The following is a 19,920-nucleotide window of genomic DNA, read 5'->3' as shown; positions in this document are numbered from 1 at the left end:
TAAAAGAAAGGAGATGGAAGGTTTACTTCAACAAGCATCAGCTGGGAGTCATGACAATCTCAAGATGTCAACATTTTTAAGGCAGTAAAGCTCTGCTATTTGAATATAAATTTAATTATCCATGTGTGGCTGTTTTTAGGAACATCAGCAACTCTTGGTCCAAGTCATTGCAGACAGGAGAGCAAAAGACAACAAAATATTTGGTGAAGTGAGCAGTTTCATTTGGATGTGATGGCAGGATGCTTCCTGGGAGTCTTAAAAACAGCTTTTGTTGTTTCTGTGAAAGAATAATAGGAAACCAGATTCAAACTGCAAACACCATTTTAATTTAATATCTTTTTGGCTACATTTTTGTCAACCAGTTGTTTTTAAAAATCTGCCAAATAAACCAATATTAACAAGTGTTTATGTGTTATATGATGACATTAGACTCAACATAGGGTGACTGTCTCAGTGATAGAGTAGTTGTTTTGCAATCATAAGGTTGTAGGTTCGATTCCAGCTTCCTCCTGTCACATGTTGATTTCCGACCTATGGTATATTGTTGGAAAAATTTGTGCGCATGTTGGTGAATTTGGCTCTGGTGAAAGTTTTCTGCTGCAAGAAAAACATTTCAACATTTGCACTGGAAAATGTTTCAACACCTTCTGACTTCTCCCTGGTCACCACAGTGTTGTTTTATTAAAAGAAGAATTTTAACAGGCAAAAAGTCAAAAAAGTGCCATTTAGATACTCTATTTCCTAAAAGTACAGAAGTTTGCTGAACTGCTTCAAAGAACCTCAGGTGCCAATCTCAGAAAAGCACACACCTACTGCATCTTTATTGAGTGTTTCTTCAAAAAAAAATCCATTATGAAAATCCATAAGGCTGCAGATGACCTTTTCAGTGCTCTGCTTGTTGAGAAATTCAACAACACATTTTTTTATGGAAATAAAACCAACTTGGCTGCCATTTTGCAGAATGAAGGGCTATGCCATTTCCTTTCAAATGTCAGCAGACAAATTATTATGTCAGGCCATTTAAGGCTGAAAGAAAAATGCTAGGTGAACAAACAGCTTTCTTTTCTAAAGCAATGTGTCGTAATGATTTGGAGCAAATCTAGAATGCAGGATATTTCCATAAAGGGGATTGAAATGTAATTTATTTCCATGTCCTTGAAAGCTTAGAAAGTAAAAATCTAATAACTAGCAAAACCATCTGAGCTTTACAAACATAAAAGCAATGTCCAGCCACAATCTCCAGCAAACAGGTCACCACCAGATATGTCTGTGTGTCACATTGAGGACAAAAGCCTGACTGTAATAATGCAATCATAAATTGGTAGCAGTTACGACCAGAGAGATGGATGACTTCTGCTGCAAAGTGGAAAAGATGGAGGGACTTTGAGCGAGCTTCATCTTTCTTTTCTCTCTGGTGCTTACACGCACATCCGCACATCATCAATACACACAGTCGCCCTCGCTCGCGGAGCTGGATGCTCAAGCATGAAATGAACATGAGCAATGTGAACTTTGACTGGCATTTTCACACCTCGCCAGGATTTATGGGGCACTATATATACGTATCAGAATGAAGCCGCTGATGATAAAAAATAGCCCAAAGCTTAGATAGGAAGTCCAGGGAGATGAGTTAACGTTACCTGTTTACCAATCATAACACAGAATCCATCAGCTATTACACAAACAGAATCACTGGAAAATGCTTGTGTGCCTCCTAACAGACACAAATGGAGAAATATGATGTGAAAGCAAACTGATGCACTTACACAGTTTCCACAAACCACAACCACAGCGTACTGCTGTTGGTCTGTAAAAGGTTCTTTAGGGAATAAAAAGAAATATTCATCTGCATCCATACATCCCTTCCTGGTCTTTAGCTTATCCAAAATCAGATCCCAGATAACAGGTCTAGACATCCCTCTCCCAGGTCCAGGCTAAATTTAAAATAAAGTTCTTCCAGCATGGTCTGAGTCTTTCTCAGGGTCTCCTGGTTCTGGTGGAGTGGGGGCTTGTCTCTGAACTCTGCAATGGATGATGAATCTGAGCCCAACCCCCATATGGGTGAGCTAATTTACTTTTTGGCTTCACTCTTTCTTCCATCATAGATGAGGCCCCAATCAGTTCGTCCATCTCTCACTTAATCTTACGAAACATCTATGAAGGGATGTCGGCTGTTCTTTAAATCAAGATTGGAGACTTTACATGCAGGAAATGCTACAGCAATTGTAGCCAAGCTGTTTGGTTTTCCTTTCAGCGCTTCATCTTTTGCTGTCTTTTAACATGCTGGACTTGGAAACCTTAGCAGCTTTTTGAGATATCATAACACCAGAGAAAACTAAAACTGGTGCTTTCAATTAAAACGACAAATTACAGTAACTGCACAAGATGCTGAAGGCAGTTAAAAATAATTTGTAAATATGTTTTCTTAGTATTAAAATAAAAGGGAAATATTAAGTACACAGCTGTGTAACACTACTACTTCTTTATGCTCATTTAAACATATAAATAAATGAATTATGTCATATCTTATCACCTCTGACAATTAAATTAGAACTTTTTTCAGACATATATGGATTTGGACACCATTGCTATTTATTTTGAAATTATCTTTTGGAAATACAATATTATCTATATTCTGAGAAGTTAAAAAAGGAAATGAGGTATGTTGTTATTCTTTTTAGCTTTATTTCAAAAATTAAATGTATCATTTTATCTTGCACAAACATTTTTTTTAAATAGTTAAGGCTTCAGAAGAGCGTAAGTTGGCTTGTTGTGTCTCTTGTAATAAATAGTCATTACATAAAGCGCCTTTATGAAAGCAAATCCCAAAACAGCTTGCCTGGCTGGTTATTTCTGAAAGTACATGTTGCCAAATGCTGAACTGACAGATGACATGTAATTTCTTTATTGATTCTGTCAAAGGAATAAAACAAACAAGGCTAAGTCAGCTCCAACTCAGGAATCACACTCTGCTAAACCCCTGTTTGCCCTGAACATGGGAGCCACGCCCAGACAGCTCAGAGTTTGCTGTCTGCATATCCATCTTGGCAACGATGCACAACGCTGGCATTCTCTTTCAGCACATCGCTATAAGCCAGGCGATTTGTCTGCTACCACAAGGCCTGCTGTCAATTGAGCACATTTTATGGAGCCAGTAGGAGATTACCTCCAGCCCATCGGTGTCTGCGCACCATGTTGAAAATTTATCTCAACAACAATGTCTCTCCAATACTCTAAATCAGACTCTATAATTGACTGCAAACCGCCCGGATTGTGCGCATATCACTCCAGTGTGACATATAGTGCTGAATGCTGGGAGATTCAAGAAAGAAGCAAACACTCATTCAGACTTCAGACTTTTACTGTTACATATTTAGATCCACAAAGTCAGGCTGATGCATTTCCAATGGTTGCACATCTTGTTTCATTTGTGCTCTTTGTTCACTGACATTTCTGCCTCTGCCATTCTGTTCTCATGCTCTGTAGATCTGTGCAGTGCTGTATCACATCGCCCTCTCAGACTGCGCTTCAGCTTCATTGTTCATTTCAGTCTGGCTCTTTGTAACTTGTAATCCTTTGCCAAATAGCAGCAAACTCTTTCAGGCGAGGGTTGTTATATACAATAATCATTCTTCAAACACACACAGAGTGGAAGACAGTGAGAGAACAGAGGTGCTGGAGACTGCTGCAGCAGAACAAGGAGCACTGCCTACCGGTTATGTAAGAATGATCCAGAATAAATGCAGAGGGATAAACTCAGATGCATGATCAGAAGATAATGCAATTGAACCAGTAAAAATAATTATGACGTGATTATTTTTAGCAGGATTGAAAAGAAAGCAATAGATAAACACTACAAATTCAACGTCTAGCATACAATCTGTATGCTGTTTCTTCAACAGGAAAAGGGAAGCCGACAAAGTTAAAGAGATGATGGATTTAGCTGAAAATGTTGCAAACCAAGTCAGAGACGGCAAAAAGATTTTCGACTGGGCACAGAGGTTCTCCTTCTGGACAAACCGTTACAGTCAAAAATAGAATGGCTTTCAGTGGTCTCAAACTCCAGTCCTTAAGGGCAACTTTTCGATGTCTTTCTGCTTCAGCACACCTTGCTCCAATATTAGCTCATTAGCAGAGTTCTGTGGAGCTTGACAGCATGCTAGTGAGGCCGTTTCACCAATTAATTCAAGTGTGCAGGACAAGGGACACATCTAAAAGTTGGAGGACTCTGGCCCTTGAGGAATTCAGAGATCAAAGCATGTTCATGTGTTCGACATTCAAACTTTAAAAATGACCATCCAGCCTAAATAAAAAGAAGCATGCAATTGATTTTCACAAAACGTATCCTGATCATGGTGTGTGACCAGAAACTCTTGCATTGCCTTGAGCGACACGAATGGAAACTTTCCAAAGATTTTCAGGCACAAACTTGATGTCATCAGGTACAGTGCATGTTACGATAAATCACGTCCTGAGTCAAAAATATCAGAAGTGGGATTCGAACTGAGACTGCAACCTGAACGCAGATCCTTAGACTGCTCAGCCATCCTGACCTCCATCAGCTGTGAGTGAGATGCCTTTACATGCAGTAATGCACAAGAGGGTGAAGAACATCAGTCTGATAGGGACTTTGTCAAACATTTAGTGTGTAGCAATCTGCAAAATTTACCACATTTTTGTCAAAATTGTATGTTCTGTTTGTATTTCTTCAATGACCCCCGTAGGTATTGTGTGCATTCCTGTTTGCTCAACCCTTGCCATACAGGCAAGGACAACATTTATATATGGGCATAGATCTATGAATTTGAAATCCTGACATTTCAAGACTTTAATCGACTTGAGAGTTTAAATCAAGACTAGAAAATGTTACCAATGAACATTTGAAGTACTCATGTTGTTCTGAAAACTACTGAACTGAAGTATTCTCTTTACACCATTTCCAAAATAAATAAGCCATTGTAACCTTTTCAACCTCTGAAGGTGTGAATATCCACGTTTAAGCATGCTCTCTTTGACAGGTAACACTGGGAACATCTGGACTTCTTTCTGCAAACGTTAGACACTAAGACACAACAGCAACAACCAGATGGCCAAAAAACGATGCATCCTGATAAACCTGTGAATGTGGGTGTTGTTGTGTGTTTGTGTGTCAGCTCCTGTTTCATTCTGTCCGCAGTGGAGCCGCTCATCTGAGCAGCCTGAAGTGCAGCGTAGGCGGAACGAGTGGCAGTGATTCCAGGTGTTGCATTCCGGCCGATTCCTGACGAATGGGGATGAGCATCGGCCTCACTCTCTTTCTAACCAAAACCCATCAGCCTCCTGCAACTGCACCGTCTGAACCCATTACCAGCACTAACTTGGCAATTTGCCCCTTGCTATTGCAATAAGTAGTGGACTAGCGAGCAACAACTGGGGCTGATTCACTTTCCCCGTTCAGCAAATGAAAGATGTAGAATGAAGCTGCAGCGGACACAGTGAAGATTTGACCGTCACTCCAGAGTTGCCCGGAGGTTAGAAAATGAGGCTAGTGGCTGGTGAAAGTGCTTCGAAAGCAGAGCCAGCTGTAAAAATCTGCAAGCAGCAAGTGAATGAGAAGCTCACTGCACTGCACATAACAACTGACACAGTTGTTTCACTATTTAAAAAGCATGGTTAACCTGGAGTGTTTGGAAGAAAAGAAAAAAATGAACGGCAGGTTAAGATTTATTAATAGATAAAGACTTTTGTTGACATGTCAATTCTGGTTGTCAAAAAATCATTAGAAGTGAATTTGATCTGATCAATCTGAGTTTTTTTATTTACAGTAATACTAAGTGTGTTAAATGCAGAAACACCTGCCATTGCCAAGATACTGAAAGAGCAGTACTTTGTTGTGGCATGAAAAGTAATTACGTTAATTAATTTTAAATTAAGATTTCTTATAAACTGACAGTTATGCTTTACTATCAAAAAGATGAACAGCTTATGGACATAAATAAAAATTGTATCAGTAGTTTATAAACAAATAAAATGGATAAAAGTAATTTATTAACCAAAATTTTTTTCAGAACCTCTGATCACATCCAGAAATCAGATTTTGACCTTTAAAAAGAAGGTTTCACAGCCTGACACAGAAAAGTGATTCTTCAACACTAAAATCTATCCATTCGCTTGAAGGAGAATGCATAAACATCTACAGAGAGCAGTAAATTGGCCTAAAACAACTGCATGCTGCTACTGCTCAAACATACAGTGCTGCACAGTAGCACCATGACTGATGTCTATGGTCTCTGCACCACTTGACACCAGATTATTGCCCTACAGTTTAATATAGCCACATGCCATAAAACAGAAGTCACACTGCATGCAGGGATGAAGCAGGAGCACAGCTCATCTCCTCTCTTCTACTGCATCGTTTCTCATCTCCTCCCAGGCTCTTTGCAGGGAAACAGGCTGCTGAGCACACACACACGCACACACACAAATATGACAGAGAGCCTCTGGGGCTCAGGTGTTTAAAGGTGCACAGAACAATATGGCCCTGAACTGTTTTAACTCTACGTTATCTCAAGTTTCACAACTGGGAGGGCTCTTCAAAGTCTTTCCTTCCATCTGTCTGCCAGTCACTCCATCCTGCTCTCCTGCTGCGAAATTGGCAAAGCACACCTGTTCCAGCAACCCCCTGCCCCAAATGCTAATCTACCAGACGTTTTACGACAACTGATTGCAAGGACAGAGGTCAGCAATCGAGGAAGAAGCGACAATCTGCGTGAGAAACCTTGCAGTTAAATCGAGCTGACTTTTTCATGTTTATTGCAGTTGCTTGTACATCCGCATGCGTCCATGCGCATCACTGCTATCTTTAAAGAAATATTCCAATAAAACTGAGCATTTTGCCTTGGGCAAAAAAGAAAGGCGTGCGGCCTTGATGCAATCTAAATGCATCAAACACGAGCTTCTCTGCTGCTTCAGGAACCTGATCTGAGACACCTACAGACACACCAACATGACTTACATTTGAATGGATTGATGATCAAATGAGGAACAAAAATGAAACAAATCCAACATGAATCCCAGTGAGTCATTTATGAAAATTATTCCTCCCATAATTCATTAATTCAAAGTAGAAAAAACCTGCAAGAAGTCTGATGGTATAAATTAATTTGTGCAGCCACATTCGTAGTCACATGGATATACACGATCCATAAGAGCCGGAGACGCTTTGTGCATACATACGAGACATGATTAGTTGTAGTGTACTTTCTCTCCATGTACAGGATCCCACTTGGTTGTAGATTCACTAGATGGTCTCCAGTGGCCTGCTTAATGGTCAAGGTTTCTGATTCCACAGTGCAAAGGTCCCAGGAAATGCGAGGCTGACCTTAACCTCCAACAGTTTCAACCCCTTGCAGGCCTGCAGGACATTAACTTTTAATCCGTCTGCATGCTAATTTACCTCACAAGGTCTACTGTTGCTTCTATATTCATAAATCTCAATGTTTAATAGGAACTGTTACAGTACCAGTAGAAGCAATCTGCAGTTTCTGCATTGCAGCAAACTCCAATGCAGCATTGGCTCAGAAAGTAGAAAGCACTGAATCATTTTGATGAATCCAAGTTTCTGTAATCAGTATAAACATATTATAAGACAATTAAGGAGCTATAAAGTGTATAATACACTGACTTATTACTTGGACATTAAAAGGACTGATATCACTATGACTGTGCCGGCAAAGTATTCATACCCTGTGTCAAGTTTTACTTTTTGTCATTTTCAAAGTATTTTACTTTGATTCCAAGCCAAAATGAACTCAGCAACATTGGAAAAGCTGCAGAGATCCTCATCTCAGGTGGAATAATCAAAACTATTAGACACAAACTTCCCATATTCCCACTTCCCTTTATGGAAGAACGGACACAAAAATGACATAAGAAGTTCAGTTTGTCGCAGTCGATAAAGGACACAACAAATGCACAGAAGAAGGTGCTACTCAGATGAGAACAAAGTTTAAATATTTTAGTTTAATGCAAAACATTACACATGGTAGGAAGCTAACACTAGCATCACCCTAAAGACCCAATGCCTGTTGTAAAATATGGTGGTGGTAGAATTATGCTGTGGGTATGTATTTCTTTAACAAATAATGGATGAAAACCTTTCAGAGGCAACTAATGACTTGAGACAGAGGGCGAGGTGCCAGCTGGAAAATGATCCTCTAACACTCAATCAGAGCTGCAGAGGAAAATATATCAAATTGTATAATGTAAAATGTTAAGAGCAAAATGTTGTCAAATAAAAGTAGGTCTGTATTTTTCCACTTTTCCACTTTAGTTTTAACAAACAAGATTCAGCTTAAACAAACAAGAGAATATTTAAGATTTTAGATGTGCCTGTGGTCTAAAAGAAATCCAACCTGTCTGACTGTCTGACATTCTCTCTGAATGTTATCTCTCGGTGAGCTCCGCAAATGCAATTAAAGTAATCCCTTTCAAACAGGAAAGATATAAATTTTTGTGTGTTATCTGGTCTGATTTGCTCTAACCTGGCCTGAGGCCAGGAATAATAATCTTTCCTGGGTGATTTGTTACATTTATAGAGGTCTGTGAACTAACTAATTTAGGCCTCCCTCTGCTCCTATGCAAACAGCGCACAGAGAAAATGGCAGGTCTGCAACGGGAAAACAATTTGGTTATTTTTCCTTCATCTAATCAAGATACCAATGTATCTCTTAACTTCATATTAGGGATTCTTTCATGTCAGAGATTTTCGCTCTGCAGTGAGAGGTTGTGGGCGGAGGTTCCAGTCAAACTCCTATCAGTTTGCAGCAATTGTTGACAGATCCTCTGATTACAGTAAGAAGCTTAGTGGTTTCTTTGATGTGGCGTTTTAAGCACTAATCTTTTTCTAAAATCATCCCTTAGCCACCACATTCGGCCATAATTAGCAGTTTAAAGTTATTCAAATTAAGGAACACAGGCAGTCTACCACTAATGACTGAATCACTCATCATCACAGTTTTAGGTATGCAAATCATAGGTGAATTCCCTTGATTCAATAAAGTATGGGGGTTAGTACCTACATTTAGACAGAAGCATTTAATGTCTGGACAACATGAAATGTGTTAAGGCATCCAGCATGAAAGAAAGAAAAAAAGAATTGTAGGACTGCAAATAAATTAATGATTAATTAGTGAAATGTTCTTTTTGGTATTGGTGCCAAATGTGTGCAAGCACAAAAGTGCACATAGGCATGAGACTATGCAACTCTGCATCTTTGTGTCTGCACAGGTGTGCATGTAAGCATTTTTTGGTGATGATGGTGGCCAAAAAATGTTTTCAGTGCAAGAACAGGGGATCCCAGTTAGAAGTTGTGGACCACTGCTTTAAAGAATCCTGTTTTGCTCTGCATTTGCAGTGGCAAGTTTTCAAAGAATGTCTCTGCCAGCTTTGCACATCTCCAGAAATGCATCTTTTTTCTCTGCAAAATAGCTCTAGCTCAATCAGATTGGATGAAGACCATGACCAGATCTCAATTGGATTTAGGCATGGATTTTATAAAAATAAAAATAAAAAAAAAGAAAGAAATGCATTGTTGTACTTAAACTTTACAGCCCCACTTTTCATTGGTCTGTCATATAAAATATCCGGAAGGCACATTGAAATTTGTAGATCTATCATTGCATCATTCAAAGCATAAATTTTAATATGAATACATTTGCAAGCTACTTTGTTGAACAATTTTCCCTTGCACATTGTTTTCTCACACAACTGGTGGCCTTTTTACAAAGCTGTGCTGAATCGCAGACATAAAGGGAGAGGCCCTCGCTTCCACAGCTTTCTTGTGGGACATACTGTAAGCACGTTCCTCCAGACCCAAACAGGAAAATACAAAAAAAACTGTCTGGGAGGCTTCAGAGTGTGTGAAAAGTCAACTTTCCCTCCAGCAGGCTTGATGTTGAAAAGCACATTCACTCTTCCTTGAATTTTAGTCCTCCTGATACTACTACTGTATTGAAACAATACAGTATGCAGAGAGAGGGGATGTCTGGGGACTGAGTGACTTCCTCTTTAGAAAAAAAAAAGGGTCTGCAGGCAGATTGGGAGGGTGGGGAAGTGTGACCTCGGGTAAACAGTCTTCGCTCTCGGGTTTTCCCAGGACAGACCCAAACACTGTCCAAATCCAAGCAGGTTGCAGGATCCCAGACACACCAGCAGGCCCCATGAATGACCCAGCTGACCTTATACCCTCCATGGAGGAAGTAATTTGGAACCAATCTTCCATCCTATGAGGCCCAACAGGTGAGCTACTCAAACCTCAAAAAGACAATGAGGTTTTTATCCTTTCGCCTAGAGGAGGCCATACCACAGCAACCGCACAACAACAGTATCCAGCCATCACTGCTTGCCACCCTGGAATTAAGGCCTCATTTAGCCATCAACAAGAGCAAATAGTGGGTAAAGAGGAGGTCTTCATCTCTTTCTTCCTCATAGAGCACCTGGAGAGAGCCACAAAGTGCTGCCAGAGGGTCTGTCACTAAACACAAGAGGTCAGTTCCAATGACAGATGACAGGACTCAAGTGAAGCCTTTATGGATATATGAAGTGGATATACCTGATAGCTGAATACTGATATGCTCTGAACTTTTCATAATGGACAGACCACACATAAGGAGTCCAGGTGGTTGAGAAATGTCCCCTTGTCCCTTTGAACAGCTGCTCCCGGGTGAAGCACAGGTGCTGTGGGATTACAGGTGAACCCTAAAGTGATGTAACTCAATCTCATGTTGAAATTAATGACAAAAAATTACAACAAAGGAGCACGGACCAGAGGCCAAACCCAGCCCGCCACAACAGTGGGGGCAAGACCTATATTTAACAGTGGTGGGAATTGTGGGAGCAGCAGCACAGGAACACTTTCAATGGACATCGAAGGCCGACTGGGACTGAACTTCCTCCTTAGCCTCCAACGTGAGTGGCCCACTCGTTTCAGGCCTGTGGACACCCCCCATTCCCTCCACACACAACAGCGACATAAAAAAAGGTAAGCATTGTTTGGTCGAACAAAGGGGCCACTTTAAATGTCTCAAAAGCATCCAGTTTCACATCCAAGGCAAGCATTTGAAGTCGAGTAGAGCAATAAATAATGTCACAAGAGAATGATGAGAGTCTTCTAGGTTCTGTTAGAAAATAGCAAGTGGAGCTTCATTGTCCTTCAACCCAAAGTGAATAACAAGGGTAAGAACAACTGAAGGAGACAAATATCTTGAAAGAAGTGTTTCAGCAACTCAGAGTGAGAATTAATAATCAGGAGTCCAAAACTACCTTCTCCACACATATGTTCACAAATGGGCCAATATTATATGATATTGGCTAAAAATGGTTCCCAGCTGATATTGTCCACATGTTACAAATTGTGATTAAAACAACTGGAACTAATATGGTACCTAAAAGTGATGTGCAATTGAGATTCAGTGTCTTAACAGCCAGCCAACACCCATGTAGAGTGCCAGATTAGTTTTGCTGCCACAGGTTATATTTCCATCCAGGATGGGCCACATGTTGAAATTGAACTTTAACCTCCTGACTAGCAATTCTCTCTTTGATCTACACATATAGGACTGATACAGGTTATCCTCCATTGAACCTTTACAGGCCATTACCTGGGGGCCATTGTGTGGCCTCTGAACCATCCCATGTGGGAACTATTGTCAGCCCGTCTCTAACCAGTATGGCACCCAACAGTCTGGGATTCCAGCTACCTCACATGGGTCCTAAATGTACTGTACAATTTAAGGTGTCCAATTGGTTTTACCATATAGGTTGTATTGAGTGAAGACAATCAGGGTTTTGTACACCCAGGCCTACTTAGACCCGACCAGATTGAGAAAACCCTATGGGGCCAACATGGGGCACTTATTTGCCCCAATATATGGTGGGGGGAATTAAATGGGTAAGGAAGATTTCCCTGAGGGAATATAAACTAACCTTTAAGGAGCTGTGGTCAGCCAGAGTTTGCGCCTGTTTCTTCAGTTCGGACACCTTCTTTTGGCACTGCTGGCAAAAGCCTCCTTTCTCCTCCGACTCGGTGATGGAAACTGACCCGGCGCCCTCAGGTGGAGGACGACTGCTGCATCGCGCTTCCTCTGCGGAGTGAAATCTTTTCCTGGGACTCACCACGGACTCTCCACTGGGACATCCCTCCACCTTCAGCACAAGATAGAAAAGTTTATTAGGTGAGCAGTTCATGCGTCAGGTGCGCATAGGTGACAGTGGTAAACCTGAGAACAAGAGCACCTTTTGAGTGCGCAAAACAGAGAGATGCAGGTCAAACGAAAATGGAGACATAGTCAACAGTTCGCCTCGATTGTGACACACTTACAGTGAACACGCGGCTGTGGAGGACTTCTCCATCAGAAGCCAAAATGCCCTCAAACGTTCTCATTCTCCCAGATCCGAGGTTTACACCTTCAGGAGAATTTTTCGTCAAAGTCAAACTGAAAAACGCGAGGCAAAGCCATAGGCTACTCTGAAGATTAGACTCATTGTCATCTGTCACATTGCACGTTGGCAAGAGCTGCACAGCGAAAGTAACAAGTGAGCGTCTCCATAAGTTTGCAAGCTGCGCAGGAGTTTTTGGCAGATCAATAGAGGAGGCGGTGTACCCTGCTAAAGTGGGAGGGCCAAACAAACTTTCTCCCCCTGGGTGGGGTCTTATTATTCTGGAGTAGAAAGTTTAAAAGCTCTTTTGATAGCTAAATTATTTAAGATGTCTCTTTTATTGTTCTCGTATACGTACGTAAACGTGTTGCTCTACACATTAAATGGAAATATGGAAATTAAATATGATAATTTTATAATCCTGAAATTAGATCAAGTAGATTCACTTTAGATAATTAATCTAAAACAATGACTTCAATTTTTTTAAAAAGAGAATATATTATAACTAAGAAGGTAGTTTAACAAAAATTGAACGACTTTCAGTCCAAGAGCATCGCCCCTGCGCGTAGTTAGTGGGACTCTGACGCCATCGTCTGGGTAAAGAACAAAACGGCATTTCTCAGACGGAATTAAAGGGCTTCACTATGGGTTTAATATTTAATTAGTAAACTTTGAATATTTCATGTGGGTGATGTCAGCCACAGTGGCCACCCCTGAAAAGGGTTTCTAAATTGTCCCTGTCCTTAGTTTTGCACGTGTCATTTCATATCACAGACTATATGCCATGTTAAACTCCAATTAGAAAACATCTTCTCTAATAGTTTTGAGGTTAAATAGAGAAAATCTGAAGACCTTTAGAGCGTTATAGATTCAGAATAGAGAATTATGTGCGATATAACAATCTCAGTTTCACACAAACATGTCCAGAACGTTTTACGATTACCATCTTCTGATTTTCTATGTATGCAACACTATTATTCATAGTTTAGCATTTTTGTATAGATTTATATAAATTTTGGGTTATATTTCTGGAAAAAATTTAAAAAATGAGATTTAGAATTCCCAAAAAAATAATTAAATGAAGAGTTTTCATTAATCTGAGATAAAGAGAATGGCTGTTGCAAGATGCGCTCGAATCCAGGAGAGGAGCGCTCCAGCGCGCATCATTTTTCTGGATCCCAACTGTTTTCCCTCATCATATTTCCTCAAGTATTTATTAATCCCCGAAGAGTCGCTCTTACCTTTGTTTTTCTTCTTAGCAGGTGACTTGTAAAGCCAAATATGATGTCCGAGTCAACAAAGATAGTCCCCAGGTCTATGACGTTGGGGCTGGGCTTCCCTGCTTCGGGAGAACCCGGTGAGTTTGGTAAAGCCATGCCGGCTGGAAGCGCTGCCCGAAAATAGATCTTACTCCTATTGGGTGCTTAGATCCATTAAATTCACGAGTCTCATTGTGCCAGAAAAGATCCGAGAGGTTTTTTAATCCCAACATCCAGGGAATTGCGTTGAGCACGTGTGCGTAAAATAATAACCTCCAGGGTTTCCAGTGACCTGGAGTTCAAGAAAAAGACAAGTACAATCCACCGGGTGTGTATCCACTGTAAGAGGCTACTTTTCGAGGTTGCTCATGTCTAATCTGCGACTGATGCTGCTACAGATCTGAGAGCGAACAAGGAGCACCTTGTGCATCTGCTGCGCACTGATCTCCTGCCTCTCTCCATCTCATCACCCAACTCTCCCTCTCTCACTCAGCCGCCCTCTCTCTCCGCTATAAGCTCCCCCCTGTCAGGCTGTGATGACCTGCTCGATCATCCCCCTCACGAAGATGTAAAACACAGAGTCAGTCCTGCCTGTAACCCCACACACACGGAATCACCTCAGGCTAATTATCTTGTATCTACTTACAAAGTGTCACTGGAACACAAGAATGCCTACATTTGTCTTTTTGTTTTCTTCGGGTTCAACAAGCCTTCAAAGTTAGACTTGTATAGAAGAAAATTTGACATATTATTATTATGGTAAAAGTTATCTTTACAATAAATTAAAGTATTAAAATAAAAAGTGAAACTTGTATTCAGTTATAAATTTAAGATTCTCTATATGCAAAGCGTTAAATCTCAAGTACTTATTTTTGTAAAATTTGATTAACATTACTTGGAATAAAAACCTCAAAATCTGTCTTTTAAACATATTAAAGAAGATCCGTTAGAACTCGATTTTTAACACTCAAATTTGTTTTTGCTGGCATACTGCTGACTTGCAATTGTCCAGCAGACTTCTCAAAGTCCAGCCATACTAATGGGATGTTTACTAAAAGGAAATTATGAGGGAAATAAAGATGCACATGCAACAAGCATAATAACTGCAGCCAGTATCATGTAATCTGCTTATTTTGGTACTTTTTGGTGTTTTCTTAGTTCCACTATCCATGCTCCCACCCACTGATAAGCTTTATTGAGATAGTTATTTCTTTTTCCAGTTGGATTTAAAGTCTGCCCACAAAGCCCAAAAGTACAAGCACCTTCTTTACTTAACATTGTATCACCATGCTTAGTCAACCAGCGAACTGATTGGACAGAAACCCTATTTAGAGCCTGTTGGTACTGTCAAAAGGAAATTGAGAGACACCAGAATCAACAACGAGGAATAAATGTCACTATTGAAGCAAGCTTCATTAACGCCACAGGAGAACACAGGCTGATCGCCTTCTTCTCACACATGAATACAGTAATTTATGCAACTGCCAAACAATATTACATTAATTTCTTCACTTTTTGAGGCAGGTTGAAGCTAGTTGTGGAACGGATTGAGGCTGAGACCAACAGATGGTTTCCATTTGATTCATAAGAACTATAACTGACTGAGCAAGCAATAATCAGTAAAGGTTTTTGACAACATGGCTCACTGCTCAGAGACCAACAAGATATTTATCATAGGTTGCCTAGTACCTTTGATTTCTTTCAAAATTTCTCTCACACAGTTTCTAGGTTGTGGAGTATTATAGTCTTTATCATCCTTTATGAATCACTTTTAATATGGGCCTCCAGAGGGCACTAATAAAGCATTGAACTTTAATCCTTAGATGGTCAGTCAAACCTTGAATACGAGAGAGGAAAACAAACAAAAAAACAACAACATCGTGGCTAAAGTTACATACCGGGTCATCTTTAAGTCGAACAATGTGAATTTCACAACCTTCATCCCAGTGTGATTCTGAGATATCTGAGTACTTCTAATAGATATGCCATAAGAAAACACTGCTGCTTGGCAATGTTTCCTCATTTATTATTAAAATCATAAAACATTTTTATGTTATTTTACTGAATGGTTTCTAAAGGGTGATTAGATGGGGGCCATTATAGCCCTGGGGAGGTGCACTAAGACCAAAATATCAGCAGAATTTCTGGAGTTTAATTTTGTCATCAGGTGGCCTCTCTACAGGTTTGTGGTGGTAGAAGTGTGTGACAGATATGGTCTGCTCTATGGATGAGATTTTTTTTTTTCAATTAAATACATATTGATGCTCACTAAAACTGGTCTCCTTTTCTTTTAAATTATTATTTTTTTTAGATATTTGGCTAGGGTGGCCAGCAGATTTTATAGGAGTGACTTACTGCTCCTCATGAATATCCTATCTTCTTCGTGGCATCCTTCTACCGTAATAAACCTTATGTGGGGGGAGCTGATTTCTACTTTCAAAGCGCCGTTTCCGGGTTGACCGTAAGGTTGAATTGGATGAATAACCGGAAGGGGATCATGATTTACGCCGTTTTACTTTAAAATTCAAATTTTTATTTGAACTTTTAATTCAAAAAAAGTTGCAAGACAAGTTTGGAAGTTTTAAGCTTTCCACACAGCAAGTAGTCAATTTCCCTGCAACAAGAACAGTTTGACAGGTAAGCACCGCAGATTGGGAAGGTCAATAATTATTTCATGGATTAATCAATTTGATTTTTTTTTTTAAAATCAATTTTGTGTGACTTCAGTTGTCACTGAAATAATGACTGCAATCCATAAAGATGATTTACAATGTTCGTCTCCCGTCTCCTCCCCGCTCCAGGAGGTCTAGGTCGGACTCGGGTCTCCCCCTCTGGCCGCTGATGAAATTCAGTGGACCCCCCCTGGGATCCCCCCCTGGGAATGCCTGCGCTTCTACATCTGCTGCCCTGTCCCTGCGCACGTACACTTAAAGCGCTCAGGGCTTCTCATTAATGCCTCTCCTCGTGTCTTATCCCTTCTCCTCTGCAGCTCCCCCGGTGCGCGGTCCGGCTTTGAGGGAAACGTTTAGCAAATATTGATAGCTCTTGGTGCACGGAGGAGATCAAAAGCAGGAAAAAAAGGAGAGAGGAGGGCAGTCTAAAAAGCGGAGCGGTGGATAAATGGTGCACAGTGCTTTCATGAATGATTTATGCGGTATAAGGTGGGTTGTTGCTCAGGAAAAAAGCATTTGATTTTTTTGTCAGATTTTGGATGCACCTGACAAAAACGTGCCTTTAGAATTTAACCTTTAGTAAATGTCTTTCCTGTGGGCACAGATTTAAAATAAAAACTGAAAAGTGGTTAAATCAAATAAATTGCAGATTATTAATGGAGATAAAATAAGAAGATTCATTCATCTCAATCTTTATGTAATATATTTCTCTGTACCGTTAAAGAGAAAAATGCATTTCTTTCCCAAATGAGTGAATTTGTCATTTCAACACAAAACCAATTTGCAGAGCTTTGGACAGTGACCCTCCCTGCAGACCACAGGTCTATCACCCCCCACAGACTCGTCAGAGACAAATGGTTCTTTATTGACTTGTTTTAATCAGTACCTCTGGAAAGTAGGGACAGAAAAGCAGTGAAAAAGTGAGAGCTATGCAGCAATAGAGCCGTTAAAATGTTGCATATGTGCCAGCAGAATGAAATTACTGAGCCCTAATCATTTTTACAGCCCCCCACAGCTCCAGAGCTGCAGGTGCTGCTGGGACGCAGTCAGGCAGAGATGACAGGGAGACATCAAGGAGGCTGACAAATATGGTAAAAACGATGCAGTCGTTCCCAAATTTGTCCAGATTCAGGCCTTCTTTGAATCCAACCAGAATTGTCTGAGATGGCAGCATTTGTCCGACTGCTCAAGTGGTCCTAAACATTTCACAATTTTCTCAAAGAACTGTTGAACTGTTGAGAACCACTTGATCAGAATGACTTTGCACTTCTTCATTCGCCGCTTGTCCTTCAAACTGTGGATTCCACTGGTGAAAGAAAACCAGCAGCTACTGTTAGTGAAAAGCAAAAGTAAATGCAATGCTACAGCACTTTTCTGAGGTTAATTCTGCTACAGAGCAAATCAGTACAAAAGCAGAGCAAAGCCCAAGCAAAGCACGTCTTGATCAGAGAGCTTTTACCTGAAGAAGGCGCCTCCCTTTCTTGATAGACGTAGTGTTCCTTGGTGTGATCCCTGCCAAGACTGAGTAACTGAAGAGGCAAGAGGTGCTTATATAGTGTTTTTGGGCTTGGCTTTTACAAGAGTCTCGTTTAAGGAAGAATGAGGCTCATGCTGGTCCGACCTGATGAGCCAGGTTCCACCGGCAAGGAGCAGGACAGGGCAGCTACCCTGAAAAGGAAAAAGAAAACAGATACTGACAAGTGATATGAACAGATATGAACAGATGCAGATGTTCGTATGATTTCTGATTAAAAAAGATTACATTTATAGTTGGTAACAGCCTGCTGTTCACCGAGCTTTATATTAGGATGGGATGCAGCTATTCGCTAGAAGAATTTCTGCAGTCAAAATTATTCCTTTCAGCAGTCAGAGCGTGTTTCTGGTGAGAATACAAAGAAAACAGCACAGAGACAGAAGTGACCTCCAATGTTTGAAAAGATCTTAATTTATTCATTAAAAAAGAGAGAGTTGGAAGCTGCAAAGACAAGGCAAGTTTACTTGTGTAGTGACATTCATACAGAAGGTAATTCAAAGCTCTGAGCAAAGATAAAGAAAAATACATTAAAAATAGTACAATTTATTATCTCATAGAAAACATGCAGATGAAATTTATAACAATAATTGATCAAATTTGACTTTTATGGGAAAAAAGTGATGTTTTTAGTCCTGACTTGAAAAGACCTGATAGCTTCTACACACTTCAGGTTTTCAGGAAGTTTGTCTCAGAGCTTAGGGCTCAACATTCAACAGTTTATTTGTGTTATAACTGTGTAATACACAGAGAAATGCTTTCTGAATCACTGCAACTTGCTTGCAACACTAGACAGGGTGGAAAAATAAATGAGGAGCAAAGAAACTCAAAGTTGACTCTTAATGCTTGTTCACATTTCAGTGAACACTGAGTCAAAGGGTCTGTGATGACTTGAGGGGTTTTGATGGTTCATATCAGAGAAGAAAATCTGAGACTTAATTCCAAAAGTATTCACTGCTTTATAAACCAATAACAAGATTGGAAACTTTTTCCATTTTAAAGTGAGGACGTGCAGTGATTTAAGGACTGCTGTGATTTTTTTCCTCTTGCTGCTGGTCAGGATTCCAGCAGCAGCAGTTCTAGATGCACTTCAGCAGTATGACAAATTCTTCATAAAAAAAAATATTCAGCATACTTAACCACAGTGAGTCTCTAACTTTCTAGTTTTCTTTTCTGAAAACAAGCATAACACAGATTTTTGATAAAAAGAGGCCCAAGAAAGGAGCCTGGAAGAACAATACATGTGAGTTAATATAACATTGAATTATATTCATTTAAATTAGGCATTCTGAGACTGTGCAGAATGTTGCAGCAACCTGGACTAGAATTAGGGACCACATAACCACAATATAACCGTAACATATTGTGGACTTACTGGAGCCCCAGTCTTCATCCTGGTGTCTTAGATTATTCAGCTTGATGCTGCTGGTCGTTCCCTGGACTCACTTTAAGATCAGTAGAGACTTGCATTTTTATTCAGGCTGACTCCAACGCTTTGAACTCTCTTCCACTTCCACTGAGGTCAATGTTTACTGACTCTTAAAAAAAAACAAAAACTGCAAGCCATTGAGCTGTGTATTTCATATACAAATATAATTTGTAGATTTTATTTCTTTCATTTTCATGGAATACTTTTTTTTTTATCTATGAAAGGTGCTACCGTAAATAAATTATTCATTAAAAATTACTTACAAAACAGAAAATGTGTCCTTTGATCATAAGACAGCTCTAAAATTATATAGTATATCTACTAAAAAGATTTTAAAAAAATTAAACCTGACATAAAATAACTTAATAGAAAGAGTTAGATAGTGGGACTGATCATTTCAGAATAAAAGAAAAACTAATTCCACCATAGTAAATCTATTTTTTTTTAATTATTTGTATGGTAAAAGATGTTGGAATACTCCATAATCTGAAATAGAGGGAGTAAACAGAACCCACTTTTGAGTAATAGTGAATCGAGAACATAGTTTTGAGGATCACCATTTATAAATCCCAAATGGCCCAGTCTTGAAAATATGATGCAAGCCCTTTTAGA

The 19,920-nt window shown here is 39.9% G+C and overlaps 1 protein-coding gene and 1 long non-coding RNA gene across 3 annotated transcripts in view; both read right to left on the bottom strand.

Moving 5' to 3' along the window:
• kif26ab (kinesin family member 26Ab) overlaps positions 1-14,104 on the bottom strand; it is an 82,426-nt gene extending 68,322 nt beyond the window's left edge. Inside the window, exons 1-2 of one of the 2 annotated variants that reach the window (XM_032546991.1) lie at positions 13,659-14,104; positions 11,965-12,183 (exon numbers count right to left, since the gene is read on the bottom strand). In XM_032546991.1, coding sequence (XP_032402882.1) covers positions 11,965-12,183; positions 13,659-13,793 — 354 coding nt within the window. In that variant the 5' untranslated portion in view covers positions 13,794-14,104. Of the gene's footprint in view, positions 1-11,964; positions 12,184-12,358; positions 12,620-13,658 lie in introns of those variants that run through there. The other variant, XM_032546993.1, reaches the window with a different exon arrangement.
• Positions 14,105-17,206: 3,102 nt separating this feature from the next.
• LOC116708560 (uncharacterized) lies at positions 17,207-17,863 on the bottom strand. The gene is made up of 2 exons (XR_004336702.1): positions 17,808-17,863; positions 17,207-17,654 (listed from the first exon to the last, which is right to left on the bottom strand). It is a non-coding gene; the product is annotated as an uncharacterized LOC116708560 (long non-coding RNA).
• Between the last annotated feature and the right edge of the window lie 2,057 nt (positions 17,864-19,920).

Source organism: Xiphophorus hellerii, chromosome 19 (assembly GCF_003331165.1).
Source record: "Xiphophorus hellerii strain 12219 chromosome 19, Xiphophorus_hellerii-4.1, whole genome shotgun sequence".
NCBI classification, from domain to species: domain Eukaryota; kingdom Metazoa; phylum Chordata; class Actinopteri; order Cyprinodontiformes; family Poeciliidae; genus Xiphophorus; species Xiphophorus hellerii.
The sequence above is the reverse complement of the archived record's forward strand: the minus strand, read 5'-3'. Positions and strand labels throughout refer to the sequence as shown.